This window comes from Protobothrops mucrosquamatus, unplaced genomic scaffold (assembly GCF_001527695.2).
Source record: "Protobothrops mucrosquamatus isolate PMUCROS unplaced genomic scaffold, P.Mucros_1.0 scaffold195, whole genome shotgun sequence".
NCBI classification, from domain to species: Eukaryota; Metazoa; Chordata; class Lepidosauria; order Squamata; family Viperidae; genus Protobothrops; species Protobothrops mucrosquamatus.
In genome coordinates this window covers 302,621-320,436 of record NW_015386551.1, presented here as the reverse complement: position 1 = coordinate 320,436, position 17,816 = coordinate 302,621, and the positions used below count along the sequence as shown (strand labels likewise).

The 17,816-nt window shown below is 39.1% G+C and overlaps 1 protein-coding gene across 1 annotated transcript in view; it reads right to left on the bottom strand.

Moving 5' to 3' along the window:
• Positions 1–17,816, bottom strand: part of LCOR (ligand dependent nuclear receptor corepressor) — a 56,068-nt gene that overhangs the window by 33,765 nt on the left and 4,487 nt on the right. Inside the window, exons 3-5 of the mRNA XM_015813794.2 lie at positions 12,373–12,505; positions 7,364–7,651; positions 2,032–2,125 (exon numbers count right to left, since the gene is read on the bottom strand). Of these exons, the coding sequence (XP_015669280.2) occupies positions 2,032–2,125; positions 7,364–7,601 (332 nt within the window). The 5' untranslated portion in view covers positions 7,602–7,651; positions 12,373–12,505. The remainder of the gene's footprint in view (positions 1–2,031; positions 2,126–7,363; positions 7,652–12,372; positions 12,506–17,816) is intronic.

Below are 17,816 nucleotides of genomic sequence, written 5' to 3'. Positions count from 1 at the left end.
TGAAGAAAATATTTTTATGTAGTCTATCCTTACTCTTGTATCTACTATAGCCCTTACAATGCCATCCTGTATCTCTTTACTTCTAAATGACTAAGCTAAGAATTCAGAACTGACAAGACTCTACAAGCTTTTTCAATAGAAGTCTTTCCCAATATAGAGTTAGAATAGTATCATAAGTGCTTTTATTCAATATTTTATTTTGAAAACATCCCAATACAATTACAAATCTACCTTGACCTAATGAAACATAAGAAACTAGTGTGGTGACAGTACTATGTTATAATAATGGTTTATTTCTCCTCTTTGCCCATATCTTAACAAATTTTTGTACAATTCTTCACCCGCTAGTTTGCTTTGGCACTCTTGTCCAAACACTGTGTTCATTAATATTAAGCGTTCTTTATTGGTTTCTGTTAAAAAATTATTGAAACTATCAGCTATTATCATTTCAGTCTACTGAAAAATGAGGCCTGGCTCAGTTATTCAATCGCATACGGTCTCTTATAGCAGTCTGCAGAGCTTTCAGAGACCTATTAACCCAAACTGACAGAACCATCAACAACATGGTTGTAGATAGCTGCTAAGGATCCTTCATCTCAGACTCAAAAGAATTATAGAGTTGAAAGAGACTACAAGGATCATTTCTTTGCAGTGTGCAATAAAACCAATTAAATCTCCTATAAGAGGCGATTTAACCTCACTGACATGTTTCATCTCAATAAGTTTTTCAACGGCAATTAAACTGTTATCATTGTTTTTGATATTGCACCTGGGATAATGTATTATGATCAGGGCTTTTTTTCAGCCGGAACGCGGCGGAACCGCGTTCCGGCACCTTTTTCCGGGCCGGCCGCACCGGAAATAGCCCCTCCCAAATTTTACTTGCATTCCTGTTCTCTAAAGGGGCGGTCCTAGGGTTTGATGAGGGCGTGGCCAGGTTTGAGTTCCGCCACCTTTTCTCCGAGAAAAAAAGCCCTGATTATGATGAATGGTTACTACATTCTGTTTTCAGTCCAGATCACTGTTTTCTACATGAAAACTTTGCTGTAGCCATATTAATTGTGAAAAGCAGTAGCCACTACTTCAAAGATGATGGCAGGAAACCTATCTGAAGATCCTCTAAAAATTGCAGCAGGCCCTCTAAGCATAGTTCATATGCAGGCATAATAGTACCTCTGTAAATGATCTATACAGAAAGTTCTTGACTTAAGATCACAATTAGAACCAGAATTTCTATTGCTAAGCAAGGCGATTGTTAAATGAGTCGTGTCAGATTTTACAACCTTTTTAACCATGGTTGTTAAGCGAAACTGCAGTTGCTAAGTAAATCACATAGTTGTTAAGTGAATCATGCAGTTGTCAAATGAATCTGGCTTCCCCTATTGATTTTGCTTGTTAGAAACTAGTTGGAAAGGTTGCAAGTGGTAATCATGTGACCTTATGACACAGTAATCATTGCCAAGTGCCTTAATTTTGGTCATGTGATTGGGGGATGCTGCAACAGCCATAAGTGGGAGGATCAGCCATAAGTCTCTTTTTTCAGTGCCACTGTAACTTCAAACAGTCATTTGGTTGTAAGTTGAGGACTACTTGTATATAGGAATGCTATAACTGCAATCATAATATAAACTTTATAGAGTTGCTATGATAATATAAATGTATATAAGTTTTAAATAGAACCTATGTAATTTGTACAGCTTCAAGTCAAAGTGCTGGTTCACACAACTAGTGCCTCACACAATTCTTGGTAGGTTTTTAAGCATAATAATGGCCTAAAGTGCTTTTGCATCAAGTCCGTGGGTGTTAATCATTGTATATAAATTTAGACTTTAAAAGCTGAAAAATCCTATGTCTATATTCAACAGAAAGACTGATTATTTCCGTTGAAATTATAGTTGAACACTGGAAATAAGAAATTTTCTAAATTAATTAATAATCCAAAAAATTAAAAACTCAACCTATCACGAGCAGTTGACTTCAATTATATCCCAATGTATTAGGTGTGAGCAAAATATTAAGAATTTCTCTTACCCATTCCCAGGAGTAGCAGAGCAGCCAGGTGAATGGCTCAAGGAGGCGTTGCCTGCACAAGGACTTTTCTTAGTGGACAGATCAAGCACTCCGTCTGCAACAACATGAGCGTAATTTGAGAACGGGAAAACCAAACACATATTTGAAAACTTATTAAAGACATAACTTGTTAATCTGGGATCAATTCAACGAGTCTTCCCGAGCTTCACATTCAATAACTATTTTTATTTATATTGTTTATAACATATTCTTAAATTTAGCAAAAAAAAACCCAAAGCAAAAATCTTCCAATATTTTTGCTAGCAAAGGTGAAAAGCTTTTCAATTACTATAAATATTTCTAGCCAAAAATGTTAATTGTGCAAGTTCTACATCAGCAGGCTATATCCTAGAAAAGATGTGCAAAATATTTTGAGATTTTAGACATGGAGACTGGCTAAACATTTCTTCCCCATGTGATTTTCAAATAAAATTACTTAGAAGCATAGAATCATAGGTTTAAAAAGAACCTTGGAGAAGTTCTAGTCCGACTTGCCAAGGGCAGGAATCCTTGGACCATCTTAAGACAAATGGCTGTCAAACCATTGATGGAGCACCCATGCTGCTGTTCCATTACTTAACAGCTCTCACAGTCAGGAAATTCCTCCTTATCTCTGTAAAGTTTCACTTATTGGTTCCTGTCCTCCCCTTGGGCAGTATGGAGAATAAATCCATATTTTTTCCCTGTGACAGCCCTACAAATATAGAAATACTGCTGTTATGTCTCCTCTTCATCTTTTCTTATTCAAGCTAAATATAGTCAATTATTTTAACCATTCTTATGATTTAGCCTCCAAGCTGTTCACCAAGCATGTTGCTCTTTTCTGCACTCTTTCCAGTTTCTCAGCATTCTTTTTTTTATTATTGTGGTAATCAAAACTGGGTACAATATTCCAAAGTGGTTTGATACAGCATAGAGAACTATCACTTTCTATGATTTTGACATTGAATTTATGTTGACACAGCCCAAGACTGAATTCATTCTTGGTAGCTGCAGCTGCTAGTTCATGTTTAATCTGTAGTTGGCAGAACAATCTGGTCCTTCTCATAGGTACAACTGCTAAGCCAGGTACCATTTATCTTGTTTCTGTACATTTTGCATTTTCTATCTAAATGCAGAACACTACATTTCTTACCACTGAACTGCATTTTGTTGGTTCAATGTTCAAGTCTATCAAGATCCTTTTGAATCCTGAGTTTGTCTTTTGAGGTGTTGGCAATCCTTCGCTGATCCCAGATTTGTGATATCTATACATTTGCTGAGCACCACTACTAAATCCTCATCTAAATAATTTATAAATATTTTGAAGAGCACTTGATCCATGACAGAACCCTTAAGTATCTTACTCCACCTAGATGTATATCAATTAATGACCACACATTGGGTACAGTTGTTCAATCAGCTGCGAATTCATTTAGTAGTGGGACCACCCATCCCACATTGTTCTATTTTATTAAGAAGGGGGCTCTGATCAACTTCACTGAATGTCTTACTGGAATCTAGATACATTATATTCATAACGTTCTCTTGGTCTACTGATTTAGTCACTTTGTTAAAAAAAAACACAACCCAGTATGATTTAACATAGCCTATGTTTAATGAAATGATGGTTATAGTAATCACAGTGCTCCTTTCTAAAGTGCTTGCAAACCCACTGTTTGATTCTTTTTTCTAGGATTTTCCCAGGTAGTCAAACACTCTTCGCTAAACTAACTCCAAGGAAAATCTCCTGGGAATGCTAAATTAAGAATAATAACTTTTAGGGAATGCATAACTTTGTAAAAAAAGTATTATAAACAACTCTAAAGAAGCAATAAGAGGGAAATAATAATTGTCTGAGTAATGAATATCTACATCCACTCAAAATGCACACTTCTATTACTGTAGTTATAAATGTCCTCATCTAGGATTATGTTTGTAAGTTTTGCTTTGTGAAATAGAGGAAAAATTCAAGCTTTTCATTTTCTAACCAATTCAGATCAAAATTGCTGCTTGCTAAGTGACATCCACACTATCTTTAGCACACTAATGAAGAAGCTTATTGCAGATCTTTTCTTACATAGCTAAGTAACACTCACAATCTTTATACTGTCAATGTGTTCTTATTTAATAATTACTCAAACAATTGGTAGTTAAAAGAAACTCACATCATCTTAGCAATACATACTTTGCCTCTGACATCTGCAAATCGGGTAGGTGACTACTAAGTAGGCAATGCCTTTTAAAGCCCTCATTACTTGTAGGGATTCCATTCCGGCCTATCCATGGATAGCAAAACAATGGATAACAAAACCTTGAAAAACAATGTCTGTGCATGCACAAAAATCCATTCTCAATTTCGTACATATAAAAAACACACAAAAATACTCAAAACCAGAACCACATGCCAAACTTAAAGATACATGAAATATTTTCTAGCAAATAATGACATTTTTTTATCATTCATGTAATTGCAGGAACTGAAATAATGGATAATGAGGTCCATTTATATAAGTATATAATTTGTTAATATCACCAGATGGTCAATTAAAATTTTGAGTTTCTCTACCAAGGAAGAGCACAGTACATTGCTCTTAACATTCTTATCACCTTTTCTGGATCAGGCGACCCTATTCATAGTTACTCATGTCCTTCTCACCACACAGTTGTATTCTACATTGGGCTGCCCTTGAAGTCTAAGTGGAAGATTCAGCTATAACAATATGCAGTAGTCCAGGCAATTAATGGAGCACTAATCTTTGCCTGTAGAACACCATTAAAACATGAGCTAAGACGGCTGCCAGTTGTTTGCCTTCTTAGTTTCTGTTTTAATGGTTCTACAGGCAAAGTTTATTGCTCCCCTAATTGCCTAGACTGCCACATATTGTAATAACTGAATCTTCCAGGTAGATTTGAAGGGCAGCCCAATGCAATTCAAAGTCCTGGTTATCACTTTTAAAGCCCTATGAAGCTCAGGGCCTCAGTAACTTTGTGATCAATTTCTTCAGGTAGAATATGCCTGAACACTAAGCACTTATGGGGAAAGTATTTGTGGAGGGTCCCATCGTTGCAGGAGGGCCAACTTCAGGGACCCAAGGTTCAACACTTCTCAGTAATGGCTTTGGAACACCATATCACCAGATATGCAACCATCCAAGCCTTGCAACATTTTCAGAGAGCTATACAAACACAGTTCTTCAGGAAAGTATTTGGGAATGTGTATGACCAAAGTATTCCCAAACTGTGGCACATCAGTTTAATTAAAAAAAATAAATTCATACAATTATAAGTTTACTACATTTCTACTGTAAGCTACTCAAGAGTTTCTGAGAATTGGGTGGATATACTGTAAATTGTATAACAAACACAAAGCTCACTTCTCTGTCTCTCTCCCTCGGCCTAAACTCAGCATAAAAATGAAGCGTTTCATTATGTCTTCTCTCAAGTTCAATGCACATTCACTTGCATCTTGCTCTCAATCTAACCCAATACTAGGGAAATAAAACCTGTCTTTATTTTTTATCAGTCTTCACAATATGGGATTACAATGCTTGTTCTTCACATGTCTCATCCCTTTCTGTTTCTCCTTCTTCCTGGTTTTTTATTCAGTCATTTCTGGAATTTTAAAAATAGCATTCCTTAACTAGGCCAGGAGTAGGAAACCATACGTAAGTAGGAAACCTCTTACTTAAGAAATTCCAAGCAAGGCTTTTCTCAATCTAGATATTCTGAAAGCACAACTACCTTGCACCTTTTGCCCAAAGTAAAAATAGAAGGCGAGTTGCTTGTGGGCTTTCTTGTTTTTATTAGCATACATGCTGGCAAGACTATTCCTGAAGGAATGATTCTGAATCAAAGTCTCTGACATGCAGACTGTCATAGGACTCAATCTCTGACCCTTCTTTAATGTCTGTATAAAACCAGCGGAAGAGATCATGGTGCCTAGAGGCTGGAGGTATGGATGGGGAGAAACAGACTCGGGCAGAGTCATAGCAAGACCAAGCAACTGTGGGTATCTGAATCAGTGGAACAGGAGACTTTCCATCTTTAGTCCTGAATGGCATTGCACTTTGCTAATCAAGCAATTCAAAAGTCTTTCTAGACTCAGAGCTCCTATTTGGAAAAGCAGTTGATAGCTCTGACCAGGAAAGTGTTTACACAGATTCATCTTGTACATCAATTCCACCAGTTTCTGGATTAAGAGGGCCTTGGACCATTCAAACTTTGATCACCTGACATGTGGACTATTTCAATGTACTCTATGGGGAGCTACCACTGAAGACCAATTGGAAGCTGCAACTGGTTCAGAATGTGACAGCATGGGGAATTATGGCCATGCCACAATAAGTCCATGTAACCCTTCTGCTTTCTGAGCTATCCTGGTTACAAGTGGGCCTCAGAATATAATTCAAGGTGCTGCTTATTATCTATAAAGCTATTCAGTGGCATAGCACTCGACTATCTGGAGGATCATCTATCTCCTGTTGATGTCTGCCAATCCTGTTCATTTTGATAATGTTAGCATGCATTGGATTCCATCAATTAAACAATGTCATCATAGGACCAGGAATTAAATCTTTCCTGTTGCGGTGCATACCATCTGCAATAGATCTCCCCAGGGATCTATGGTCCCAAAGATATGGCTGTTCCTCAGGGCTTGGGCTAAGATAGGTAACAGACCACTTGTGCAAGTATTCTATGATAAAGAAATGTGTTTTGCTGTTCTAGGATGTATATTAGTTTTTCTGTTTTGTACTCTTCCAAATTGTTTCACAATGAAGAGGTGTTGTGAATTTGGGTACCATACAAATTTCATAAACAAACAAACAAGTAAAAATTGTTTACATGCCCAATTTGTCATAAAAATGAAGTTTTTTTTAAAAAAAAGGATTATAGACAAAGCTACAGACAAATATTGATCGGGGCCACTACTGCATAAATACAAATAGCTACCATCAACATGAAATGATAAATATTGGATTGCAGAAGCATGAATGAAAAATTTCATGATTTCTAAAGTTCAGAGGAGGTTCTGGTATTTTGAAATGTGGTTTCATTTCTGCCATTATATAGATATTCAGTGCTTCCAACGTTCAATATGACAAGGCAAAAACATCTTTCCCAACACAGCCACCACACTTGCAGATTTGGGGGAGAGCGCAGATTTGAAATCTCATGTACAATGTGTCACATCTGCTGGGGCAGACATTTCCCAAATCTCACAATCATAATTTGTTCTTCTATTCATTTAATAATTCATGATTAACATATTGTAACCACCCGCAAAAAATTGACAGAGATGTGTCATGCATACCTTGTTCACTAGGGTCCAACTGTGACTTTCTGACAGTGAGGTCCAAGGGTGAGTCCTGGTCAGCCATGAGAAGTTTGCTGAGCACGGGATTTTGAGCTCTTGCACCTGCAGTGGATGAGGCAACCGGAGATGCTTTCAGCAGGCTTTGGTTCTTTGTGCTATTGGGCGAACTGGAGTCCTGAGTAGAGCTAGTTTTTGAGGTATATTCAGCAGCAAATTGTCGGATCATCCGCTGCATGATCTCGCGGGCCACTAAGGAAATGTTGGGGTCTGAGACCCTGGGACTATCTAAAAGGCATAAAATTTGAAATAGTAATATTCAGAAAAAATGTAAAACCTGAATTATACATTCATAATCTAAATACATCCAAATATTTTTACATTCATGTTCAATGATTTTAAAATGCCAGCTCAAGACTGTGACATATTGTAATTGTTTATTTGACTTGGATACTGCCCAACATCCATTGACTGTAGGTGGCTCACAGAGCAAAAATAAACAATAATATGCAATCCAGATAAAGCCCATGAATGATATGGCAAATCTGGCCAATCCTGCAAAGGGTTCCAACTACCCTAGCTTAAAGCCTGGGTGAAGATCTTCAAAACCCACTTGGAATGACAACAGGGCGGGGGGCACCTGGATCTGAGGAGGAATCTCATTCCACAAGGTCAGTACTGCAACACAGAAGGCACATTTCTGGGGTCCCAATAGATGATACTGTTTAATCAAAAGGACCTGGGAACTTCTACACATCATGAGGCAATTTCACAAATATCTGACACTGTAAAGAATTTAACTGCAACTTTGGAATACAAATCTAATAGCAATCTTTATTATAATGATGGCTTAAATATTGCCCTCTCAGTGCAACTGAAACAAGGTAAAGGTTTCCCTGTCCAGTTGTGTCCGATTCTAGGGCACAGTGCTCATCTCCGTTGCTTGGCTAAGGGAACCAGCATTGTCTGAAGACATTTTCCGTGGTCATGTGGCCACAGGGCTATACACAAAAGATGCATGGAATACTGTCCCAAGCAAATCTATAACTCTCAAGAGGGCAAATTTGGGACTTTTTCTTCATGGATATTAACAAGGTTGAGAATTCCTTGAGAGAAAGAGACTTGGATAGACATTCCAGAGAAGAAAGATTTTATTCTATGAGGATAAGCTGGAGGGAGTGACTCAAATTTAATGTTAATAGGAGTTAAGATGAATTTTTACAAGTCTAATCTATGTAATTGAAAGAATGTAGCTCTAATGTAGTTTGTGTTCATAAAGTGGGTCTGAAAATGTTTTTTATATATAAAATGCTCCAGTAATTCCTAAAGTTTGTAATATATTATTGAATTTTAAAGTATGAATGTTAGGAAGAAATAAAAAATATGTATTAGCATTTATTGATTTTAGAAATATTTTTAAAGAAAACTCTAAAGCTTTAAAACTGATGTTAAAAAAAGATTTTTCCCCTTTAAGGTTAAAGAACCTGAGACAGTGTTAATATAAATGACAATAGTTTATAAAGACTAATAAGTATATACAGAAATATATATTATCTCCCACAGCAAAAAATAAAAAAAGTAGAGATGGTTAAATTGATTACTTTATTCAAAGAAAAGAACGTATCTAATTTTGTTTCCATTTGGAAATTGCTTCTGGATTTTGTGCTTGTGATGGGGAAAAAAATGAAACTTTGATTTTGGTTTTGCTGATTAGATAGGTTTCTTGTTATAGAAATGGCTAGTATGTATTATTGTGTAAAAGCATAAAGATGAGCCTATACTGTTACTCTCTTCTACTGTACTGTGCTAAAAAGAATCAGAAGTCAACGCCTTTTTTTCTTCCTCCCTTCCTCCCTCCACACTTTTTCCTCTTCCCTTTTTCCTCTCTTAAGTCTCCCAATATTTTCATTTTCTTTGTATTTTATATTCTTTTTTTAAAATAAAATTTTTATTAATTTTTATAATTAAACAATAAGTAATATGATGCATTTGTATACGCAAGCATAAAAAACAATCCAAATCAATACATTGTCAGAAACGCTTGGCAGTCCCCGCCTTGCCTCCGCCCTCATCCACTTTCCTTTCCTTCCTCCCTCTGACCCACAACCTCTCCTCCTTCCTCCTTCCCACTTCTACATCCCCTCCCTTCCTGACCACCTCCTCGAGTGCATGTATTGTATATTCTGACAAACTGATATATTCTAATAAAATTTTAAATAAAAAAAAAACACACCTAGAAATGCTTGGTGGATTGAACCCTGCTGGATTGAAATGGCCAGACTTGCCTACTTAATGACCTGTCACAAAGATAATTGACATAATATATATGATGTGAATACTTGAAATGTGCTAAGTAAAAGCTATTGTTATTAATACAGGTAGTCCTTGACTTACAACCAGTCGCTTAGCAGCCATTTGAACTTATGATACTCCCCTCTCCAAAAGATACTTATGATCCATATTCGAAGTTCCGACAGACGCACGATTGTATTTTGAGTGCTTGGCAAACGGGCTATATTTATAGCCATTTGCAACTCCCGTGGTCAAGTGACCATAATTTACAATGTTTTTTTAAGAAATGGGCATTTACTTGCAGTTTTTAGCATAAAATACCCATTGCGAACAATGGATTTGTTTTACAAATTTCACATTCACTTAATGGGTGCAGTAAATAATGACATAAAATTGGGTGATTTATGAGGTGCCTCGACTTATGACTATTGTGCTATATGACAGAAATGGTCATAACTCAAGGACTACTTGTAATCCTACAAATTATTTTTCTTATTAATCTAACATTTGAGAGCATCATTCATTAGTGCTGCTACCTGATAGGCAGGTTTATGTCACAATTTTGCCAAAGCGATCATTTAACAATCCCATTATTTTCAGCGTTTTATTGTTTACTGTTTTTATTATATACATTTATGAATTTCAACTCTGTACAACAAAATTACACTTAAATAAACAAAAATGAAAATATATACACGATAAAAACACAGCAGCAACACCAGCACCAAAAACACTGTATCACTGTATCCTGCCAAAGGCTTGAAAATATTAGTAGGAGTTTATCAGAAAACAAGTAAGATGGATTTTAAATACAGTATATATTTCAACTTGGAACTTGGAAATACAAGTAATCTTTGCTAACTTATGGTAATTGAGACCAGGAACTGTCTCACTAAGCAACCCAGTCAGAAGGTGCAATGTCATGAGACCATGCCAACTTATGATGGTAATTGCAGCAGCTTCAGTTTCTGTCGTTAGGCGATCCTGCACAGTCGCAGCATCCCGCAGTCACAACATTGCCATTTGGAACCTCCTGACAGTTTCCCATTGACTATGCTTGTTGGAAGACAGCAGCGAAGGTTGCAAATGGAAATCATGGGATGCTGTAACTTTGTACTTACAAGCTGTTTACTGAACACCCAAATCGCAATCATGTGACCATGGGAATGCTGCAACAGCATTATGAGGACCCATAACTCCTCTTCATTCAGTGCTGTTGTAACTTTGATTGGTCGCTGCATAAGTGGACATTAAGCAAGAATTACTTTATTTCTTTTTCAGAAAACAAAGCATTTCAGTATGCAGGATGCAAAATAGGAAATATCACATTTTTCCCTAGTATTTTTTCCTGAAGTGCAGGATGCACTTTTTTCAGAACTGAATCTTGATCCATTGGTTAAAATGGAATTGCCTGAGCCTGATGTCATGGGTTGAAAAAGAGAGACTGGCCCATAGATTAAGAACTCGCAGTCTCCTGCTTTCTAATCTGGTGCCTTAACTACTAAACAAAACTGGCTGTATGTAACACCACAAATAGACCTAGACAAATATTCAGTTTATAGTGTATTTCTATTTTTTTAAAAAAAAAATTATACCAGGAATTCTATGGAAAGTTTGAATGAGTAAGACAAAATCAGCTTGTGCAATATTTATTAATCTGTGCATGCTAAAACCTCACATAACACTGTCAACAAAAATAACACAAAGCACTTTGGACAGATGAAGGAGGTAAACATGCCAGTGATAAATAAGGGTTATAAATAAGAAAAGAATTTCAGTGATGGGAATAACTTAGATCAGTGATAGTGGAAGACAGACAAACAATATTCAACTTTCTCTTACTCTACACAGGATATAGATTGGGAAATTTCGGCAGGGCATACATGTTCAAGAGACCATAAAAATATATGCACACTTTCATACCTCTTCCACACACCAATTCAACATTCAAACAGAAAACAGCAACTTTACCCATTTCTTTCTTCCTGTTCCCAAATGATTGCTTATCCATTGCTTTTAATGAACTGAGCAATGTGGAAAAATGAATAGAAATGCAGTAACTATATTCAAGTGCTGTAAATATTCTATGGATTATCTATGTATGTTTTATCTTAAGTGAAACACAAAGGAAGTAATTTGAAAACAAAGAAAAAGCAAAACTACTGAAGTACTTTGGTTCAGTCAAAAAAGTATGTGTTCCCCTAAGACTTTGTGAAGGATAAGATGAAAGGCAGGATTGAAGGTTGAGACAGACAAAAACATGGTCAGGAACTACCAATTTATTCAGAGATTAAATCTCTGTGATCAAATAATTTTATCCAAAGGAATTGGTGGAATGTGCCACATTAGGACATCACAGAAGCTGAGAGGACAGATAAAAGGGAAGACAATGGGAAGATGAGGGACAGGAATATGCCACACTAACACTAAAAGGCAGATGAGAGAGCAGAGGAAAAGGAAGCCACTTAGAAGATGAGGGGAATGTGCAGGTCAATGAAATATGCTACATTGGGTCATTAGTGGAGGAAGCTGAGGAAAGAACGAGGTGGAAGGGAAGAAAGAGACTGAAAAGATTGGGGACCAGGGATTGGGATATATTGCACTGACAGTTGATAAGCAGAGGAGAGGAGGCCAATATTTAACTTTTGCAAAAGAAATATTAAAAAATAATAAACTGAACCATTACATTAAATATTTCCTTTTTTATTAAGTCCAACCTTTTCGATAAAAGACTTCATGGAGGAATTCTTCCGCTTGCCTCTCAAACCAAGTGATCTTCGTTTGCTCTTGTTTAAGCAGAGCGTGCTGCCCAACTTCCAATGCTGGATCATCCAGACTGACGAAATGTTCCTATGAAAACATTTAACAAAAGAATAAAAACGAAGTACTGTTTCTCATTGTTATATTTAATAAAACAACTGCAATACTATTCAAAGAGTCAAGCATTTATTATGCCAGTATACCCACCAGTTTCACTGTTTGGGTTGCTGTGTTACTACACAACTTCCATCAACTTAATAAAATTATTTCTACACGAAGTTGTTCTAAAACTATCTCTAAAATCTAGGATGGACAGCTTGTGACACTAAGGCAGAATGCAGACCAGATCATAACATCATTATAACTGTTCTGTTCTGTTCTATTTCTATTCTATTTCTATTCTTCTCATTCCCTATCCCTTTCCCTATCCCATCCTACAGGTAATCCTCAACGTATGATCACAATTGAGCCCAAAATTTCTGTTGCTAAGCAAGACAGATGTTAAGTGAATTTTGCCCCATTTTACAATCTTTCTTACAACAGTTAAGTGAATCACGATGGTTGTTAAGTTAGTAACACAGTTGTTAAGTGAATCTGGCTCCCTCATTGATTTTGCTTCTCAGAAGGCTGCAAAAGATGATCACATGACCCTGGGACACTGCAACCACCATAAATATGAGTCTGTTGCCAAGCGTCTGAATTTTGATCATGTGACTATGGGGATGCTGCAATGGTCAAAACACTAAACTACACTACACTATAATAACAATATAATTGAGAGTCGGTTTGGTGTAGAGGTCAAGATGCTGCCCTAGAAATCAGGAGATTGTGAGTTTAGGCATGAAAGCCAAGCTGGATGACTGGGCCAGTCACACTTTCAGCTCAACCCACCTCACAGGGTTGTTATTCTGGAGAAAACAGGTGGTGGAAGGAGTATTATGTAGGTTTGCTGCCTTTAGTTATTTATAAAGTAATAAAGGTAGGATAAAAATCTAATAAATAAAATAATGCAATACCAATTAAGATACTGTAGAGGAGAGTGATAGTATGCCTTACTGAAATTGCAGAAGCTTCTCATCATTACTCTGAGTTAAGAAAAACCATCACATAAGGAAAAAAAGAAGATGAGAAAAATGCTATTATCATTACCAACTTCATCTTCATTGATAAACCTCCACTTATTTAAGCTTACAATTTTGCTTCAAGAAATTATTTCTATTTTTCTTCTTCTTCCAGCCATTCCCAATTGTCTTTATATTTACTGGGAAGTTTTCTGATAAAACCTTTGATATCAAGACACAGGCTAAAGTAGGGATGCACAACTACCACATGAAGGTCTCTCCAGTAAGTGCACCACATGTAAATGGCCACACTGCAAGAGTGGACTATTCTGATTAGTTTTCATTATTTTTAAATAATTTGCTGCCAACCAAAATTCCAAGGGTACTGTATAATTGTATTTTTTCTTACTTTTTAAACAAGAAAAAATAGTGGCAGCTCTTTTTAACCTAAGAATATGAAAATCTTAAAAAATATTTGTTGTGATTAAGAGTTTATCAAAGCAACCTGATAAATCACAGAATTGTAGGGCTGGACAGGACTTGGGAGGTTTTATAGTCCACCACCTGTCCAAGGCAGGAGTCCTAATAACATCTCAGACAAATGATTGTCCAATCTTTTCTTGAAAACCCCAACTGATTGAACACCCCTAACTCCGGGAGGCAAGCTGTTCCCTGCTTAACAGTCCTTAATAATCCTTATTATCAGGAAATTTCTTATTTCTTATTTCCAGATTTGAGCTCCCTCTGACGAGCTCCCACTAATTGCTTCTTGTCCTATTTCTAAACAACCGAATTAAAACACTTTGATTTAAAAAAGCTGTTTGATCATCACAAGATAGTACAAAGGGAAAAAAAACGAGGAGGGGAGTTTGGCAGAGAGCAAAGGGGCATTGCAGACTGCACTGGACATCCTCTCAGGCTGCACTCCTTGTATTCAAAAATACTCTAGGCACTCTTCAGGAGGTTAATACTATGTTCACATTACATGTTCGTTATGCATGTAAATGTCCTGATACCTTCTGTCAAGGTTGAACTTACTCATTAGTCCAGATTCTATGGCAACTGTGGTAAAATTATTATCTGAAAATCCTGTAGCTAAGTACACAATGAGGTTCAGTGTATTACTGTTCTCGTTTCTAATTTACATTTGGATTTAAGGATTTTTTTAAAAAAAATTTACTGCAGCTTTCTATCTATAGAACCTCTAGTGATGGACAGAACATTTGAAAGGGCCAATTTATGCAGCCAAGAGAAACCTCTAGCCACAGTTAATGCCTGATTTTCAAGGAATAAAGAATAAAAAGAATGAAGAGAGCCAGTCTAATGCAGTGGTTAAGGTGCTGGCCTAGAAACCAGGAGAGTGAGTTTTAGTCCCACTTTAGGCATGAAAGCCAGCTGGGTTTTTTGGGGCCAAATGTGCTTTCAGCCCAACCTACCTCAGAGGGTTGTTGTGGGAAAAATAGGAGGAGGAAGTAGTATTATGTATGTTTGCTCCCTAGAGTTATTTATAAAATAACGGTGGGATAAAAATCAAATGAATAAATAAAGTTAGATTTAAGATATATTACAAATGGCAAATCCGTTCCTTTAAAGAAATGACCACATCCAACATATCCTTTCTCTCCATTAATTAGCAGTGAATTAATCTATTAAAATTACAAAATGTAAATATTTATTGAAGACCAAGACAAAACAAATAAAATATAATGTAATCATTCAATTTAATTCAAATATTTCACTCATCACATTATATTTCTGAAGTTTACAAAAGAATTATCAAAGATACAAGAACTACTGTGAAGATCGTGTAAAATACAGAGGACCTATTACCATGTTTCACCAAAAATAAGACCTATCCTGAAAATAAGACCTAGTTTCATTTTTACGTATGCCCCTAATATAAGCCCTACCCCCAAAATAAGCCCCAGTTCAGATCCTGCCCACTGCACCTCACCATCTGGTTGTACAAGGTGGGAGAAGGCACATGCATAAAAATCAAGCTAAGGCAAGGGTGGGGTGGGGTAGCTGCCCCATGTGCCTCATACCCGCTTATCTCAGGACTGCTGCAGCCAGGCCTCCCACACCCCAACATCTGTCACACTGCTGCCTGACTTCTTATTGCGGCAGGAGAGTCGCGCTGGTGCCACCATTTGCAGCAGGATGCCATATGGCGCGTTACACTGATGCCCCCACTCGTGGCAGGAGGCCGAGTGGCGTGTTGCGCCGGTGCCACCGCTCGTGGCAGGATGCCACATCACCTGTCATGCCGGTGCCGCCACTCATGCGCACCATGGTGTAACATGCCACACGAAATCCTGCTGCAAGCAATGGCACCGGTGTAATGTGCCACGTGGCGTCCTGCTGTGAGCGAATTGGTGGCACCGGTGCAATGCGGCCTCTTGCTGCAAGGAGCCGCAGAAGTCGGGCAGCGGCGCAACAGGTGTAGGGGCATGGGAGGCCTGGCTGTGGCGGTCCTGAGGTAAGCGGGTAACATATCCCCCCACAATAAGACCTATCGCCTCTTTTGGAGGCAAAAAAATATATAAGACCGGATCTTATTTTGGGAGAAACACAGATAAGTGCCTGGAAGATTAATAATGGAGTTGTTATGGTTCCGGCTAATGAAACACTTCAAAGAACTTCCAGGCATTGATTTTCCTAAAAGTAATTTATTGTTACAAAATGTCGGCACAGGCACAACGAGTTGATGCTAAGGTCTAAAATTCTCTTCCTCTGAGCAATTAATTTACCAGCATGTTCCCTCCCTAAATTTGCTGTCATATATCATGTTCTCCTATCAGGTGGAAGGGCAGAGGTTCTCTTCCAGTCTCTTCCCACGCAGTCCTATCTTTCTCCTCCCCACCATCATCAACTGAATTAACTCTAAAAATACCAGACAGTTCTGCATGTTTTGCCAAAGCAAGAATATACAGTATTTGCTATCCCAAGAATATACAGTATTTGCTATCCCAGAATATCCCAGTGTTGGGAATCAAATTTAAAGAAAATGAGCAATGCTAAAACAGGTAGGAATTTATAAATGTATTAAATACTGAGGCCAGATATAAAAAAGTGTACCAGAGAGGGAAGATACCGTATATACTCGAGTATAAGCCGAGTTTTTCAGCCCATTTTTTGAGCTGAAAAATGCCCCCCTAGGCTTATACTCGGGTCAATATTTTTCCCCAGTTCTTTGTGGACTTACAATATCCGAGCACCGTTTAAAGAGACGCCGAAGACGGTGCCCAACTGCGCGCCTTTCCCCCTTGGCGGGGTGGTCTTTTGCAAAGTCTTTTGCTCGGATATTGTAAGTCCACAGCAGCGTGGGCGGCGGCAGCAGCGGCGGCGTCTCCCGCTCCAAATCCTAGGCTGGAGTCAAGCCCTTTTCAAAAGCGCCGGCTCGGGAGCGAAAGCAAAAGGCGGGGGAGTGGGGCTTCGTTCACGCGCGGATCCCCTACGCTCGTATTTACCGTATTATGTCCTGGCTGGCGGCGGCGGCAGCAGAAACAGCAGCAGCAGCGCCTCCTTCCTCGGTTAGCTCCGATTCCCTCCCCCCATGTCGCCTCTGAGCTGCAGGACTCCGCCGCTTGCTTTATAAACCCCGGGCCGCTGCTCCATCTTTTCTTTTCCCACCAACCGCCCCCCCCTCCCTCGACCGCTTCGCAGAAACGCCTGGATAGTGAGAAGCTGGAACCGGGGGGGTGGGCAAGAGAGGCGGGCAGAAAAAAAGGGGGAAATCCACACACGCTCGCGCAGGGAAAGGGGGAAACGGGTGGGCCGGCCGGCTCCCCTCTCCTCTTTGTGTGTGTGTGTTTGTCTCTCTCTCTCTCTCTCTCTCAATTCTCCCCCACCCCAAAAGCGGGGAGGGGGCGACCTTGCAAAAGGGAGGGGGCTTCTCCCGGTTGCGCGGAAGGCTGGAGGTGCGCCTTTCTCAGCCAGCCCGGGTAAATTCGGCCGTATTCTTCAATACGGGCCGGCCCCAGCAGTTCCGGCTGGTTGCCGGCAGTTGGCTGTTCCTCCCTGGCCGCCTCGGCCCCCCTGGTGAGCGCCCGGTAGGGCGCAGCGTCGCCAGGCCTCCCCCTTTCGCGCGAGGCGTCTGGCGTTCCCCCTCGCGCTTGGCTGCGGCGGCCCGGGGTATTCCGTCCCGGCCTCGACACGCAGCGCCGCAGGGAACGGAAGGGAAGGGGGGAGGGCCGTACCTGGAGCATCACAGGCCGGGAATGAGCTGGGCGGCGGCGGCCGCGGCAGGAACACACCGGGAATGAGCTTGGCGGCCGCGGCGGCAATGAGCTGGGCAGCGGCGGGAACAAGCCGGGGGGGCGGCGGCGGCAGGAACACGC